The sequence below is a fragment of the Ostrea edulis genome, chromosome 2 (genome assembly GCF_947568905.1).
Source record: "Ostrea edulis chromosome 2, xbOstEdul1.1, whole genome shotgun sequence".
In the NCBI taxonomy this organism is placed as follows: domain Eukaryota; kingdom Metazoa; phylum Mollusca; class Bivalvia; order Ostreida; family Ostreidae; genus Ostrea; species Ostrea edulis.
In genome coordinates, this window is record NC_079165.1 from 53,348,089 (window position 1) to 53,365,243 (window position 17,155).

A 17,155-nucleotide genomic window follows, 5' to 3' on the forward strand; every position below is an offset into this window, starting at 1 on the left:
TTCCAACATTCCCGCCATAGATGCCTTTGATTGTTGATGTGACATCGTTTCTTCAGAACTACTGTGATACAATGTCGCACAGGCATTACCGCGTCATTGACTAGAATGTTTGTCCCGAAAACCTCGCGAGATTTGTACCGTTTTCATTTTTAAAAATAGTTTTGGTTAGTTTTTTTTTTAATTAGATGGGTCATTGTAAAATGAGTTTATCAATTTGATGGGTCATGGGGTAATTTTTTTTTTTTTTTTATGGGTGCTTGGTATATACAAAAGGTGCCTCCCGACCCCCCCCCCATGTATTTATTTCTGGAATAGCCCTAAGACTAAATTTAATAAATTCCAACACTTACTTTATGTCAAATTTATTTAAACTTTCAAAATTTGAAAATGTAGGAATTTCAACAAAAAATTAGGGCTGTTTTAGGATTTCAAATAAGGAAAATAAGGGCTGTTGTAGAAAAATAAGGAAAATAAGGGCCCGCTTGAAAGCCTGTACTCATTCTTTCTGAATCAGTGATTCAGATTGGCTTCGGCCATCGGTAAATGGCCGATAAATATTGAAAATGGCCGACTAAAATTCTCCACAAAGGCCAACATGGCCTATGAAATTTTCGTTTTTCGGTCAGTACGGCCGATCGTTTTTAGTGTTTATCGGCCACAGGAAAATATGGTTTGTCTTAAAACAAGTACTCAATCAATCGATCGTTTGTAAAAAAAGATTTTGATTGGTTTTTGAAAAACTTCCCGTCCAATCAAAATTACTTTGAGAAAAAAATAAATTGGTGCCCCTGTTGATCTCGCCTGTGTATGCAACAATCAGCGGGGAACCAGTTTTGAAAAAAAAATGGCTTCAAAGAAGAGAGTCTAGTTTGATGATCATGATTGGCAACAATCCCTATTAAACATTAGATTTTCCGGTTGCGGTAGCTCAGTGCTTCGTAACTAGGAGGCTGTGACTTCGAGTCCCGCTCAAGCCATAGCCGCATCAAACCTAAGAAGTAAACATGGTTAGTGATTGCTCCTTCGCCAAACGCTCGTCATTTACTAGATTTAGAAGTGAGAATCACGGGTCTTTCGGATGTGACTTTAAAAACGGAGGTACTGTGTCGCGGCAGGCGTTGGCACATTAAAGAACCCTCGTTGCTATGGCCCTGAGCGCTCAGCATAGGTCTAAATTTTTGATACTTCACCTACAACTGGTGACGTCTCAATTATCGACGGAACGAAAAACAATCAAACAATAACAACAGCAAACAACACCCTGCAACACAGGAACGACAGAAAAGAATTCCGAAACAGTTGACTGCAGTCATGATAATTAAACTGAAGAAATGAAAAAGAAAAAGTCAGTTTAATTTTAAAAAGTTTTAAGTTTATTTTGCAGCATTGCTTCACATGTATTTAGGGCCTAAAGTTTTCATGGAGTTAGGCCAAAATGGCCGATAATTTTTGTATTTTTGTATCATTTAGGCCCTCTGTCCTATCAAAATGCATTCCAATCTGAATCACTGCTATACTTACCAGCCATTCACTGTGAATATCCATTTAGTTTGAATTTAGTATCAATAGCATTAAAGATTATGATATTTAAGTGATTTACACATAAACACTCTATACATAAACCAAGTTTGGCCCCGCTCTGGGGTCAGAACCTCTACCCCAGAGATCATGAAATTTACAATTTTGGTAGAGGCCTTCCTGCTCTACATCACTCTGCATTTTGTTTTTCTTACACATGTGCAGTAAAAGAATTTTGAAAATTGGGTCAATTTTTGCCCCACTCCACCCCTAAGGCCCCAGGAGTGCAAGAGTCCTGAAATTTACAATTTGTGTCACCCTTGTCCCAATGATGCTTCATACCCAATTTGAAAAGAATTGGAATGGTAGTTATCAAGAAGTAAAAATGTTCAATTGCTAACGGACAACTACATGGACAATAACCAACTGCAAAAAGTCACCTAAGTTTACTTTGGTGACCTAAAAATAAGGCAAAAAATTACCCAGTGTTGTATTTTTAAAGTCCTCAGTATAGTTTGACTGCCTGATGTCCAGGAGTATCGTAAAGAAGATTTTTGAAGAATACATTAATTTTAATGGTTTTGGTCACACCCCTCAGGCCTCAGGTAGGCAGGGTCCATGAAATTCACAATTCTTGTTCCCCTTTCACCCATAGATGTTATATCCCCAAATTGGTTGAAATTGCTTCTTCCATTCTAGAGAAGAAGCTGAAAATGTCAAAAGTTTACGAGCGACGCATGACAACGGACAAAAACAGATAGCAATAGGCCACCTGAGACACTCAGGTGACCTAATAATAATACACAGTATCAATACAGCAAGATCTTTAAAAATGAAATAGAGAACCTTAATAATAATGGGAAACAGTACAATAACAAAAGGGAATTCCCTTGAAAACAGAAGACCCTAATAAGAACTGAGCTAAAAACAAGAAGTCTTCAAACACCGTTCGGGAGACTAATAAAAATAATTTATCCAAAAAACTACTGCAGACGTTTGAAACAGATGAGTACAGCTATAGATTTATTTTAAGACTAATTTCACACCTGAGTGACCTATGTTAAAGCCTAAATGCAAATTTTACTAGTTTTTCCCCCCAATGAATAATAAATGTCCTTTTTGGGATATGACGAAGATATAATTTGACATTTGCCATATTAGCTCCCTTATTTATAACACTATGTTCTTACCTTGAGCAGCCCATTGTATACTACTATTGGCATTGTAAAAGTTGAGGCATTGGTGTGCAGGGTAATGTACGTTGTAAAATGTAGCTGAGTTTCATTGGGATGAAACTTAAGATAAAATGGTGTAGAAGTTTTTCGTGGTTTCAGTATCAAAGGAACAGTAAAATTGAGAATCTGCAAAAGAATGTGGTGAAAAGAAATTACATTATTTGCAAAGAGACAAAGTATTTTCAAAAGTCTAATCTCACTTGGAACTACAGTATAATTTGTCCAAACCGGCCTCTGAGTATTCTGGCGCTCTGTCAATTCCAGCCACAAAATATAGTCCCTAACATTTCTTTAACAAATCCTTTTTTAATAATTCCCTATACTCCGGATACTGCGTATTCTGTATATCGGCCGGCTTACACAGTCCCAACTGCTATCAATTAACTTTAATTATCCTGTGTAAACCGGCCCCTCGATGATACACCACCCTAATTGTTGCGGTCAATTGTATTCGGTGTACACAAGGTTCCAACTGCTCGTAATTAGCTCTAATTATCAGATTTAAACCAGCCACCCCACGATGACCAACCTGTCGGTATTCGGTCGATCACACGCGGTGTACACAAAGGGTGTCTCAAGGGAAACCACATGTAAGTAAAAGAGTGCAACTGGCGATGAGTCGCGATCAGTTTAAAATAAAACCTGATTTTTAGGGGGTGCACTTTTCAATTATGACAGCACCACGGACGAGGTAATGGCGCCCTCCCCCTTACGACAGAGACGAGAACTGACATTAAAAGACAAAGTTCAATTAATCGATGAATTCGATACATTCTTGGAATGAAACAAAATCGGCAACAATCCCGTTAAGTTTTCCAAAAGCAGAGTTTCCCCTCGTGGACTTCTCGGAGCTCTATGGCGAGTCAGACAGTGATGATATGCAGTTAGTTAGCACAACTCGCCATGTCCGGTCGATCACTCGGCATTACATTAGTTTCCGTTTCACAAACTGAGACAGTTGAAAGCGATACATTTACAATGGAAGCTGGGAAAGACAAATTTTAAACGAACACAACACAAACTTGACGAACGTCCATAATGTAGCACTTGATAACGGCAATGATGTAGACGAAATCGACAATTTACCAACAGAAAATTGCGCGAATAATTCCCAGATTTTAAACTGTTTAATAGAAATTGAAACTTTTTCAAACGAGCATGACAATAAAACACTGACATTTATATTTTAACATTTTGAATTCTTTTGTGATATATTAAAACGTTAGCAATCATTACACACGTATGCATAGATAGTGAATACGAGGGAAGCAACTCCCCTTCTTGTCAACATTCTGCACTCCGGACTCTGTGCAAACCGGCCAATTTCTTTGGAACCACACATAGTCGGTTTAGACAGATTATACTGTATATAATATCACAATGGTTTTCGGATAAGGATGAAATTTCAGTACACTGTGCGTTTCAATTTTTTCATTTAGCCAAGATGTTTTGACATGCAACAAGTGACTTTCTCAACATTGCCTTTACTGATAAAACACTTTACATAATACATGTAACATTAACACAATATGTCTAATTTGGACCCATCCTAGAGTCAAATCCTGAAGTTGAAAAATTCACAATTTTGGTACATCCATTTCTGCTATTCTTAAATATGCATTTAGTTTTGATAACATATCAGCAAAATTGAAGTTTTTCAAACAAGAGGCAGTCACCTGAAAACTAGTGAAAAAGTATCACTACTCCCACAGGCCTTATCGGTCACTTGAATACTAGTGAAAAAGTATCACTACTCCCACAGGCCTTATCGGTCACCTGAATACTAGTGAAAAAGTATCACTACTCCCACAGGCCTTATCGGTCACCTGAATACTAGTGAAAAAGTATCACTACTCCCACAGGCCTTATCGGTCACCTGAATACTAGTGAAAAAGTATCACTACTCCCACAGGCCTTTTCGGTCACCTGAATACTAGTGAAAAAGTATCACTACTCCCACAGGCCTTTTCGGTCACCTGAATACTAGTGAAAAAGTATCACTACTTCCATGGGTTATATGAAATTTAGAAAAAAATTTCCTGTTCTGAATATCTAAGCTAAATTCTAATGTTCAGCAACAGTATAAAACAAGATGTGTTCTTAAAACTTCACTGCCCCCAAAAGTGCATACACTGATGAAAGGCTTTAAAGAATAGGTGTATTAACACTAAAACATCTGCAAGTATGCATTTAGATTTTATACAGTATCAGCAAACTTACACATAAATACTATATACTAAGTTTGGCCCTACCCTGGGGTCAGAACCTTTAATCCGGGGATCATCAAATTTACAATTTTGGTAAAAGACTACCTGCTCTATCCATTTAGTTTCAATTTAGTATAAATAGCACTAAAGAAGATGTTATTCAAGTGTTTTACACATAAACAATATATAACAAGTTTGGCTCCACCCTGGGGTCAGAACCCCTACCCACATTTGATAACTGACCATTTTGGCCCCACCCCGATACCAAAACGCCTACCCCTGGGATCATCAAATTCACAATTTTGGTAAAGGACTACCTGTTCTTTCTAAATATTTATTTACTTTCAATTTACTATCAATAGTACTAAAGAAGATGTTATTTAAGTGTTTTACACATAAACACTATATACCAAGTTTGGCCCCGCCCTGGGGTCAGAACCCCTACCCAGGGGATCATGAAATTTAGAATTTTGGTAGAGGCCTTCCTGCTCTACATCACCATGCATTTAGTTTTTCTTACACGTGTGTGGTTCTTGAGAATATTTTTGAAAATTGGTCAATTTTGGGCAGTTTTTGCCCCACCCCTAGGGCCCCAGGGGTGCTGGAGTCCTGAAATTTACAATTTATGTTCCCCTTGTTCCAAATATGTTTTATACCAGATTTGAAAAGGATTGGAATGATAATTATCAAGAAGTTAAAAATGTCTGTTCACACATTTGATAACTGACCATTTTGGCCCCACCCCCATACCAAAACGCCTACCCCTGGGATTATCAAATTCACAATTTTGGTAAAGGACTAACTGTTCTTTCTAAGTATCTATTTACTTTCAATTTAGTATCAATAGCACTAAAGAAGATGTTATTTAAGTGTTTTACACATAAACACTATATACCAAGTTTGGCCCCGCCCTGGGGTCAGAACACCTACCCTGGGGATCATGAAATTTACAATTTTGGTAGTGGCCTTCCTGCTCTACATCACCATGCATTTAGTTTTTCTTACACGTGTGTGGTTCTTGAGAAGATTTTTGAAAATTGGTCAATTTTGGGCAGTTTTTGCCCCGCCCCAGGGATGCTGGAGTCCTGAAATTTACAATTTATGTTCCCCTTGTCCCAATGATGCTTCATACCGAATTTAAAAAGAATTGGACTGGTAGTTATCAAGAAGAAGTTAAAAATGTTCAATTGTTAACGCACTACAGACGAACGAAAACCAATTGCAATAGGTCACCTGAGATTACTAACGATAAAGACAATTACAGTGAAACTTCTCTAAACCGGCCAGCTCTCAAACCGACAAAAAACCGGCCAGTTTGGAGGGGTGGCCGGTTAACCGAGAATTTAGCATTTAGAGACATTTTATCTCAATATTCACAAAGTAGGTACTGTTCCCTTTCTTCTGGTGGTCTATGATCAATGATCGACAGAGATCAAATTAGTCCACTTGTACCTTACCTACAGGTAATTATACATGTATAATTAATAAGAAATATTCTCACTGAAATCGCTTAATTTTAAACTGAAAATCTACAACAGGATTCTGATACATAAAGAAAACACAGAGGCATATTGGAATTCCTCTTACCTATAAAAACTCGATCTGTTTACATACATCGCTTATATCATTAACAAATTTGTTTTGACGTTTTTGAAAAGTACAGTAGTAAATTATGAAATTGTTATTTGAATATTTCTTAGGAATTATAAGTCTATGGAAACCAAGAAAATTAAGTTATCTTTTAATAATTATCATTAAGTCATGGGTTTGTTTTCTTTATTTTATGAACTACTGCTTATATCCATATGATAGAATGGTGTAACAATATGGTGTTTGATACTGTATTCATTCAATATGTTCCGAACTGTTTTTTACATTTTGTACAGAATTTGAGAGGGTCAATTGGATTAGCTAAGTGTCAATCAACACCCTTGACTGCACAGGTAAACAATAGAAATTAATGAGGCCACTTGTTGATAATTTCCCACCTGGCCAGTTGGTCAGTCAATTTGCACACCTGGATGATCTTGATCACCCTCTGGCCAAAATTTTCTTGTCTTTAAAAAGTGGCCAGTATGATAAGGGTAAATTACACCTGTATGTTAACAAATGTACTTTAAAAAGTGGCTGATGTCCAGTTTTCAGGGGTGGCCAAAACGTAAGACTTTCTTTGTAAGGAAATGTTAAGATTTCTGCCGGGACTTTGAAAATTGGCCGATATTCAGGGAGAACCGGTTTTCTGAGGGGCCAATTTGGAGAAGTTTCACTGTACTATAATAACAACTTTCATCAAGGACTACTTATACTCCTTCTGTATATAGTTTCAATTTAGTATCAACAGCATTAAGGTAGTTCCACTCTCTTGTGATGCCATAAGATTTTGCAAAGTCAATGATAATATTTATGTATGACAAGAACATATATTTTGTTAGAGTCTTTTTCAATAGTTATTGTAAAAAAAATCTAGTTCAGATGTCTTAAGTTATATATGAAAAAGAGGCCCACGGGCCACATTACTCACCTGAGTCACCATGGCCAAGATTTTCCCTATATTTGCACATAAAACTTTGATCCCTATTGTGGCCCCAACCTACCCTTAGGAGCCATGACTTTTACAAACTTGAATCTGCACTATGTCAGGAAGCTTTCATGTAAATGTAAACTTTTCTGGCCCAGTGATTCTTCAGAAAAATGTTAACTTCTATGGCCCAATGGTTCTTGAGAAGATTTTAAAAAAATTTCTCCATATATTTGTATGTAAAACTATGATCCCCTATTGTGGCCCCATCCTACCCCCCCCCCCCCCCCTCCCTGATTTTAACAAACTTGAATCTACACTATATCAGGAAGCTTTCATTTAAATGTTAACTTTTCTGGCCCAGTGATTCTTCATCAGAAGATTTTTAATGATTTTCCCCTATATCTTTTAGTGATGTCAGTTATGTCATGCCGACTGTTCCGACCCTAATAACAAAGTGAAAGTTGTGATATAAACAAAGCTGGAAATAAAATCTTATCGCAAGTTTCACGTGCAAGTTTTCAACTGGAGTTGTAAACATAAGGCTTACAGAAACAACCAGGTACAATTGTTGAGCATTTACATTAGTAACAAGAGGCCATCAGGCCTTATCGGTCACCTGAATACTAGTGAAAAAGTATTATTACTCCAAAGGGCTATGAAATCTAGAAAAAAAAATCTTTTCTGAATATCTAAGCTAAATTCTAATGTTCAGCAACAGTATAAAACTTCAATGCCCTCAAAAGTGCATACACTGATGAAAGGCTTTAAATAATATAATAGTAGTATTAACATTAAAACATTAAAAGATATGATTAATTTGGACCCATCCTACAATCAAACCCTGAGTTGTAAAATTACCATATGTTGTACATCCTTTTCAGCTCCATATATATTTGCATGTAAAACTTTGATCCCCTATTGTGGCACCATCCTACCTGTGGGGGTCATGATTTTAATAAACTTGAATCTCCACTATGTCAAGAAGGTTTCATGTCAATTTAAGCTCTTCTGGCTCAGTGTTCTTGAGAAGATTTTTAAAATGACCCCACCCTATTTTTCCATTTTTGTGATTATCTCCCTTTTTAAAAGGGGCATGACCCTTCATTTGAACAAACTTGAAAGCCCTTCACCCAAGGATGTTTTGTGCCTGGTTTGGTTGAAATTGGTCCAGTGGTTCTGGAGAAGAAGATAAAAATGTGAAAAGTTTACACCAACAACAGAAAAATTTTGATCCGAAAAAAAAATATTTGTCAGCCCCTGCTTAGTCCATGTGGTGCTCATTAGAGTGACAGATGACATGTGATTATATATATGAAATATTAAACAATCATTTACAAGTAATGTTTGTAATACATACATTGCCCCCCCCCCCCCCCCCCCCCCCCTCTATATGGTGCAAATTTGAAAAGGGTTATACACATGCATCATTTATTGATAGTAGTGCCAAACAGTTCAAGATATTGAGTGGACAATATCGTCCTATGTCCAGAGTGGATTGACCCTTGACCTTTAACTAAGTGACCTCAAAATCAATAGGGGTCATCTACTTCTTAGGATGTACCAGTGTACCAAGTTTGATGTCTGTCAAGCAAAGGGTTATCAAGATATTGAGCGGAGAGTATATTCCTGTCTAGTTTGACCCTTGACCTTTGACCATGTGTCACCTCATAATCAATAAGGATCTACTTCTTAGGATGTACCACTGTACCAAGTTTGATGTCTGTCAAGGAAAGGGTTCTCAAGATATTGAGCAGACAGTACTATCTTCCTATGTCTAAAGTGGATTGACCTTTTGACCTGAAAATCAATAGGGATCTTCTTCTACTCATAACCAACCCATATTGGAACAAGAGATGTTTGTAAAACACATATGCCTCCCATGGTGCAGAATTGAAAAGGGTTATACACACACACATCATTTAATTAAGAGTAGTATCATCAGTTCAGAATATTGAACAGACAATATCTTCCTATGTCAAGAGTGGATTGACCATGTGACCTAAAAATCAATAGGGGTCATCAACTCCTAGAGATGTACCAGTGTACCAAGTTTAATGTCTGTCAAGCAAAGGGTTCTCAAGATATTGAACGGACAGTATATTCCTATGTCCAGTTTGACCCTTGACCATGTGACCTGAAAATCATTAGTAGTCATCTTCTCCTGAAGATGTACCAGTGTACCAAGTTTGATGTCTGTCAAGCAAAGGGTTCTCAAGATATTGAGCGGACAGTATATTCCTATGTCCAGTTTGACCATTGACCTTTGACCACGCAACCTCAAAATCAATAGGTGTCATCTTCTCCTGATGATGTACCAGTGTACCAAGTTTGATGTCTGTCAAGCAAAGGGTTCTCAAGATATTGAACAGACAGTATATTCCTATGTCCAGTTTTACCCTTTACCTTTGACTATGTGACCTCAAATTCAATAGGGGCCATCTTCTCCTGAAGATGTACCAGTGTACCAAGTTTGATGTCTGTCAAGCAAAGGGTTTTCAAGATAATGAGCGGACAGTATATTCCTATGTTCAGTTTGACCCTTGACATTTGACCATGTGACCTCAAAATCAATAGGGGTTATCTTCATCTAAAGATATACCAGTGTACCAAGTTTGATGTCTGTCAAGCAAAGGATTCTCGACATATTGAGTGGTCAATATATTCCTATGTCCAGTTTGACCCTTGACCTTTGACCATGTAACCTCAAAATCAATAGGGGTAATCTACTCCTTAAGATGTACCAGTGTACCAAGTTTGATGTCTGTCAAGCAAAGGGTTCTCAAGATATTGAGCAGACAGTATATTCCAATGTCCAGAGTAGATTGACCCTTGACCTTTAACCTGAAAAACAATAGGGGTCCTTTTCTTTTCATAACCAACCCACATATGAAATATCATTACGATCAAGTGAATGGTTCTCAAGATATTGAGCGGACAACATGTGGTCTACTGACCGACCGACAGGTGCAAACCAATATGCCCCTCTTCTTTGAAGGGGGGCATAAATATCATTACAATCAAGTGAATGGTTCTCAAGATATTGAGCAGACAACATGTGGTCTACCAACCGATATACTGACAGACCGACCAACCGGTGCAAAGCAATATGTCCCTCTTCCTTGAAGGGGGCATAAAAAGTAGAATGCATACTTACAGAGAAGAAGTGGTGATGCTGAGTGGAGATAGAGATGTTGTACAGAACAACAGAGAAGTTAAAGGTGTTGGTAAAAGTCATTGCTCTAGTGATGTTCCAGATGTCTCTGGCACTAAAAAAGTATGTGTTGTTGACACTGTATACCAAAGATCTGAAACAACAAAAGAATGTTCGATTAATTATCAAACTTAAGGTATTCAATGTATAATACAAGGAGATTGAACAATTCTGAATGATTTTTAAATCAAGATAAATGTTTGTGAAAGAACACATTGCATGTACCTAAAGATCTTAATTTTTTTTTTTAGCAAAATTAAATTCTTTCCATGCCAAAAAATGATTTTATATGTTTTAAATGAAATATTTTGCACATTTTCTTTAAAGTTTGAAAGTGATGAAATTCAAGTCTTGCAATATACATGTTTACTCTCAAGAATTTATGCAACATTATGTGAGACGTCATGAGACCTCCAGCAAGTAAGTTTGTAAATAGCTCACATTTGGCTTATAAATTTTTATTATTAAGGTGTCATGTGCTGCTTATGGATATGCTAACTATCAGAAGAAGGGATGTGGACTCTGCTTTTTAGTTTTCAGAAGGAAAATGTGAGGAAAAAGACGAAGGTAATTTTTTTTGTCGGTACAAGGATTTTGTCATCAAAAAGCAATTGCCTGTGTTTAAACACTTTTCCAAAGAACAGTTGGACAGAGACCCGTACAAACTGCGAGAAAATGGTTATGTACAGCTACAGAATATGCATTCTGTTCTAGTCTTCATCTTTTCACAAAATCCACACTCGCACCTTGGGAATAAAAATTAACCTTGTAAAAACATATTTATGCTTCCATTTCCTACTGAATCATAGATTTACAACAATTTTAAAGATAAAAAAGAACTAAACTTGCATTTATTGTAATTCCTATTTCAAATTGAATTATAATGCTTTCAAAATGCGGCTGAAGTTTTTCAAAACAAGAGGCCCATGGGCCACATCGCTCACCTGAGCAGCAGTTCCTAGCAATAAACAAGCCTGAGCAAAACTATCATTATACAAACAGCTTGGTTCAGAAAAAACCTTTCAAAGGTAACGACTAAAAATTCATTAATGATTAAACTTGACAACAAATTCGTTAAATATCATATGCCCTTGTAGATGGGTATGGCCTTTCATATTAACAAATTTCATCTAAGGATACTTTGCACCATTTACAGTTTGGTTCCCTTCACATGTAAAACTTTGATCCCCTATTGTGGCCCCACCCTACCCCTAGGGGTCATGATTTTAACAAAATTGAATCTCCACTATGTCAGGGATCTTTCGTGTAAATTTCAACTTCTGGCCCAGTGGTTCTTGAGAAAAGATTTTCAAATGACCCCACCCTATTTTATTTGGTGATTATCTCTCCTTTGAAGGGGGCATGACCCTTCATTTTAACAAACTTGAATCCCCTTCACCCCAGGATGCTTTGTATCAAGTTTGGTTGAAATTGGCCCAGTGGTTCTGGAAAGGAAGATGAAAATGTGAAAAGTTTATGCAGACGACACCGGACAAAATTTGATCAGAAAAGCTCACTTGAGCCTCCGGCTTAGGTGAGCTAAAAATCACACCATCCATTTATTAGATATGACACAGGGTTCCAAATTACCGCTCGCCCACTCGCATTGGTGACTAAACTTTGCTTCTGGGCACCCAAAATTTCCGTTCTCGTCGCCCACTTGGCGAGTGGGCGACCGTAATTGTCCGATCAACATTTTTCTTTCCGACCGATCCAAGTCGTATTATGAAGTTCAATTTCCGGTTGAGGTTTTGCCACTGGGCGAGACATTCCTGGGGTATCAAACCTTCCAAAATGTAAAGAAGAAGTTGAACAACGCAAGGGTTACTTCAAACGAAAAGAAAGCATCTGCTTTTACCAAAGTGGAAAGAAGGGGAGAATATGGCTTGATGATGGTGAAAAGGGGATGACGTGCTGTGTGTACAAAATATGACACGAAAGGTCCAATCGTTGTGACAGCTTTCCCAAGTTATCAACTTGACAGCATCGTAAAGCTGAGAAATTTTGAAATCGCATAAAAAGTCTGAAGAAACGTGTGTTAAAGTCAGACGCCACAAAGATCATAAAGTCCATGAGCTCTGGTATTTTTGCTAGGTTGATGAAATGAGAGTGGAAATGAGAGAGGTATTTAAAAGAATTACAGAGAAGGAAACAGAATTCAAATAGATATTTTAATTTTTTAAATAAATTGCAATGTGACCTGATGTTTCTTTTTTCTTGTAAAAAAAACCCATGTTATTCAATTTCATGATATATGTGGGCTACTAAAATTTCATGTGGGCTAACAGGATTTCTTATTCAGGGGCCCACTTGGCCCCTAAGGTATTCAGTCGAAGTTGGAACCCTGTGACATATGATCATTATACATTGATTAATTGAACACTCTGATGGCAATCCACACTGAACAAACTCTGGTGCAATCACCTAGCACAGATTGCCTTTGTTGCTTAAATAAAGGAAAAATATTTTTATTTTAATTAACAAGTTCCACAAACCCGATAGTTACATGGTAGTGATGAGATAGACACATATACACACTTAAGGTGAATTGGCAGTTATGGCCGCATGTTACATGTACAAAGCAATAAACAAGAGGCCCACAGGCCTTATCGGTCACCTGAATACTAGTGAAAAAGTATCACTACTCCCAAGGGCTATATGAAATCTAGAAAAAAAATTCCTGTTCTGAATATCTAAGCTAAATTCTAATGTTCAGCAACAGTATAAAACAAGATGTGTTATTATAACTTCACTGCCCTCAAAAGTGCATACACTGATGAAAGGCTTTACATAATATAATAGCTGTATTAACATTAAAACATCAAAAGATATGACTAATTTGGACCCATCCTAAAGTCAAAACCATGGGTTGTGAAATTCACCATTTTTTGTACATCCTTTTCTGCTATTCCTAAGTATGCATGTAGATTTTATACAGTATCGGCAAACTTACACATAAATACTATATATATACTAAGTTTGGTCCCACCCTGGGGTCAAGGGTGGGGTAAGAAATCCTACTCTGGGGATCATCAAAATTACAATTTTGGTAAAAGACTACCGTATATGCTCAAGTCGGATTTTTTTAAGTTGACCAAGTTAGGCCCCGCCCTGGGGTCAGAACCCCTACCCCGGGGATCATGAAATTTACAATTTTGGTAGAAGCTTTCCTGCTCTACATCACTATGCATTTAGTTTTTCTTACACATGTGTGGTTCTTGAGAAGATTTTTGAAAATTGGTCAATTTTGGGCAGTTTTTTGCCCTGCCCCAAGGGCCCCAGGGGTGCTGGAGTCCTGAAATTTACAATTTATGTCCCCCTTGTCCCAATGATGCTTCATATCAAATTTAAAAAGAATTTGATAGGTATTTCTCAAGAAGAAGTTTAAAATGTTCAATTGTTAACACACGATGGACGACGCATGACAACCAAATACGCCAGTTTCGAGATACGAACTCTTCTGTGTAGGAGGTGCATTTAGTGGAACTTTGAATGACGAAGTGGGACAGAGAGTGGACCTACAGTCAGCGAGGAAAATAATGAAATGTATTAAAAGCGGCTTCTCTTTTAATATGTAAATATGGGGAATACAATATACTATCGAAAGAAATGTTTTACTAAAGTGGAAACATAAAAACAATGTCATATTTGCAAGTAATGACTTAGATATGGTACTTATGACGAACGAAATAATGTGATATGGTAAGAATTCTATGTATTTAATTACTCCCTAAATACTTATAACTTACTTAGTTTGTGTATCAGTCGAATTCGGGTGATCTAACAGTGTATGAGAAACTTACTGAGTACATTCACTTACGCAGTGATGAATATTAGTCCCACTCCCGCATGTAAACAAATTGTTTCGCGCCTCACTATATACGAGTTCTCCAGGGAAATAGCTCGGGTGTATCTCGAAACCGGCGTATTGCAATAGTTTACTCAGGTGACCTAAAAATTGCAGGTCCAGGGGAATATCTTGAAGACGTAATAGCATTCATTTTTAACGTTATTTGATGTGGTTTGGGTAACTACCGTAATTTAATTTCTTGTATAACTTTGTAATGTAATCTTTTTCATTCATGTTAACATTTGATGATTGGATAACATATCTCCATCCATTTGTTTCATGGGTTTAATCAATAACAAGATACCTTAATAATTCAAGTCGGACTATTCTCTATGAACAATTAAAGATTGAAAACTCGTTCACTTGAAAAGTTTCTGTGCCATGTAACTACTGAAATTTCTCTCACACTCCTGATTTATAAGCATATGCATTACTGGATCAAAAGGCATGTTAATTACTGAATTCAAAGATGAAATTCTAATGTGCAATACAAAAGCTCCAAGACAAGGCACAACCATTGTAGTAAAGAACAAGGTACAATTGTGTACATAAAAAGGCCCAAAAAAATTCACTGATTTAAAGGTGTCTTGAATCAAGCTTGATCTGTGTTTTGAATAAGTTCAATACAGGCCAAGTATACATCTCAACTTAAATCAAAGTTATTTCTAATTTCATAGCCATATTACGTCACGAATAAGAGTTATTCCTACCATTTTTTAAAAAGAGTTTGATAACTGTTAAGGTAGAGACCGATAACAACCACGTGATCAGTAAAAATCGTGTATTTTCACGTGAAATTATTTTTCGGAATTCCGTACATCGCCATAGAGTAGTTGAAAAACAAAAAGGGGTTCCGAAAGTACAAGTTGTTGCTGTGACTGAATCGATAATTGAGAGGGTGGTCTCGACGAAAGATATAGAAATTTGGCCATAGTTTAGATTAGGAATACGTCAATGTAATAATAGTGGACTAAATGTTTCGTCCGTGCAGAATGGCACTTTTTACCTCACGAAATTCACCACCATGCATAGCTGCGCTACGTAAACAAAGTTGTTGATGTAGCGTGATCGTGATGTCCGAGTGCTCGAGTTTCAATGCTGTTTATGTAGTCATTGAGAGTTTAAACAAAGTTTCTTCTGAGAAGAGGAATTCGATGGATGCATTCAACGTGGACAACGAAATCATAATTTCGTTTGGTAAGTGAAAAAAATGGCAAATTGAATTTGTATTCAACCCACTTTTCCTCTGCTATTTCACAACGGGATTTTATAATAACATCTATAAATGCACAATTTGGAGCTGTTTCATTTTTTGTGCATCTATGTATTCCATATGTGCCCAAAATATAACTCCTACATGTGCATGTAATTGTAAATGGATGTCATGTATATGCCACATTTGAAAAAAAATAGGGCTCTCACAAGTTTGAGGGGGGGGTGGGGGGGTGTTGCACTAAAATTCTATTTGGTATAAATGATAGTACTTATAGTATCTTGAAATTTCATTGACCTAAGAGATATTTCAAATCTGGGGTTTCATGTTTCATGCAAGCATGTAGGTCTACAAAACTTTATTTAAAATATTTGTAAAATCACAAGCCCCCCTCATAGGCAAATAAATGTATTGTATGAAAATAAGATATGTATGTCATTCTTTTGACCCACACTCCGTAAAGGAGACAGGTCTGATAAATCTAGAGTTGACTTGTTTTGATATTATTAGAATGAACTGGCAGTTTATGAAAACATATCTGTCATCTCATATTGTAATATGATAATTATGATGTTTATTCACCTCATTAAGGACCCGAGGGTGGGAGGGTATGTACAGTTTAAATAGAAGGTAACTATAACAATATGAAATAAATAACAATCATGCAGATGTACTACTACTGCAAGAGTTCACATTGCTGCACTGCACACATTTAACATACATGTAGTGTTACATATGTAATACTGATTTCAGACAAGATTTTAAAAATTAACATAATAAAATACATGTTATGTGTGTAATTTTCAATATATCAGCATTTTAAAGTTCACTACCCTTACCAAAATGTAAAGTTTGCTGCAAATTTGCCGCAAGTTTGCGGCAAACAAATCAGTGTGCCAGAGCTGTTTGCCAGAAGTGTGCAGCTAATGCCGCTAGCGGCATACAGTGTGCCACTAGCAGCACACAGTGTGCCACTAGTGGCACAGTGTGCCAGAAGTGCACCACAACTTTTCCTAAATGAAACAGTGTGCCAGAAGTGCACCACAACTTTTTCTTTGGTATTCAGAATCAAAACTGTGTGCCAGAAGTGCACCACAACTTTTTCTTTGGTATTCAGAATCAAAACTGTGTGCCAGAAGTGCACCACAACTTTTTCTTTGGTATTCAGAATCGTGTGCCAGAAGTTCACAACTTTTTTCTTAAAATTTTAGAACTGAAACAGCAAGGGCACCAAAGTTCACGACTTTTCTTGAATATTTAGAATAAAAGAGCCATTTCAATATATCCATCACATTTTCTATAATAGAACATATATGCAACATTTCTTGCGTACCCCTTCCATCTTCTTGTCTTAATGGGAATTAGCGGTCATTTTGTCACCAAATATTGAATTCAATGAA

The 17,155-nt window shown here is 36.9% G+C and overlaps 1 protein-coding gene across 6 annotated transcripts in view; it reads right to left on the reverse strand.

Annotated features, from left to right (window-relative positions):
• LOC125682081 (transmembrane protein 131-like) overlaps window positions 1-17,155 on the reverse strand; it is a 212,392-nt gene that overhangs the window by 123,202 nt on the left and 72,035 nt on the right. For all 6 annotated transcript variants that reach the window (XM_048922470.2, XM_048922475.2, XM_048922474.2 and 3 more), the window contains exons 13-14: window positions 10,636-10,786; window positions 2,709-2,879 (exon numbers count right to left, since the gene is read on the reverse strand). In XM_048922470.2, coding sequence (XP_048778427.1) covers window positions 2,709-2,879; window positions 10,636-10,786 — 322 coding nt within the window. The remainder of the gene's footprint in view (window positions 1-2,708; window positions 2,880-10,635; window positions 10,787-17,155) is intronic.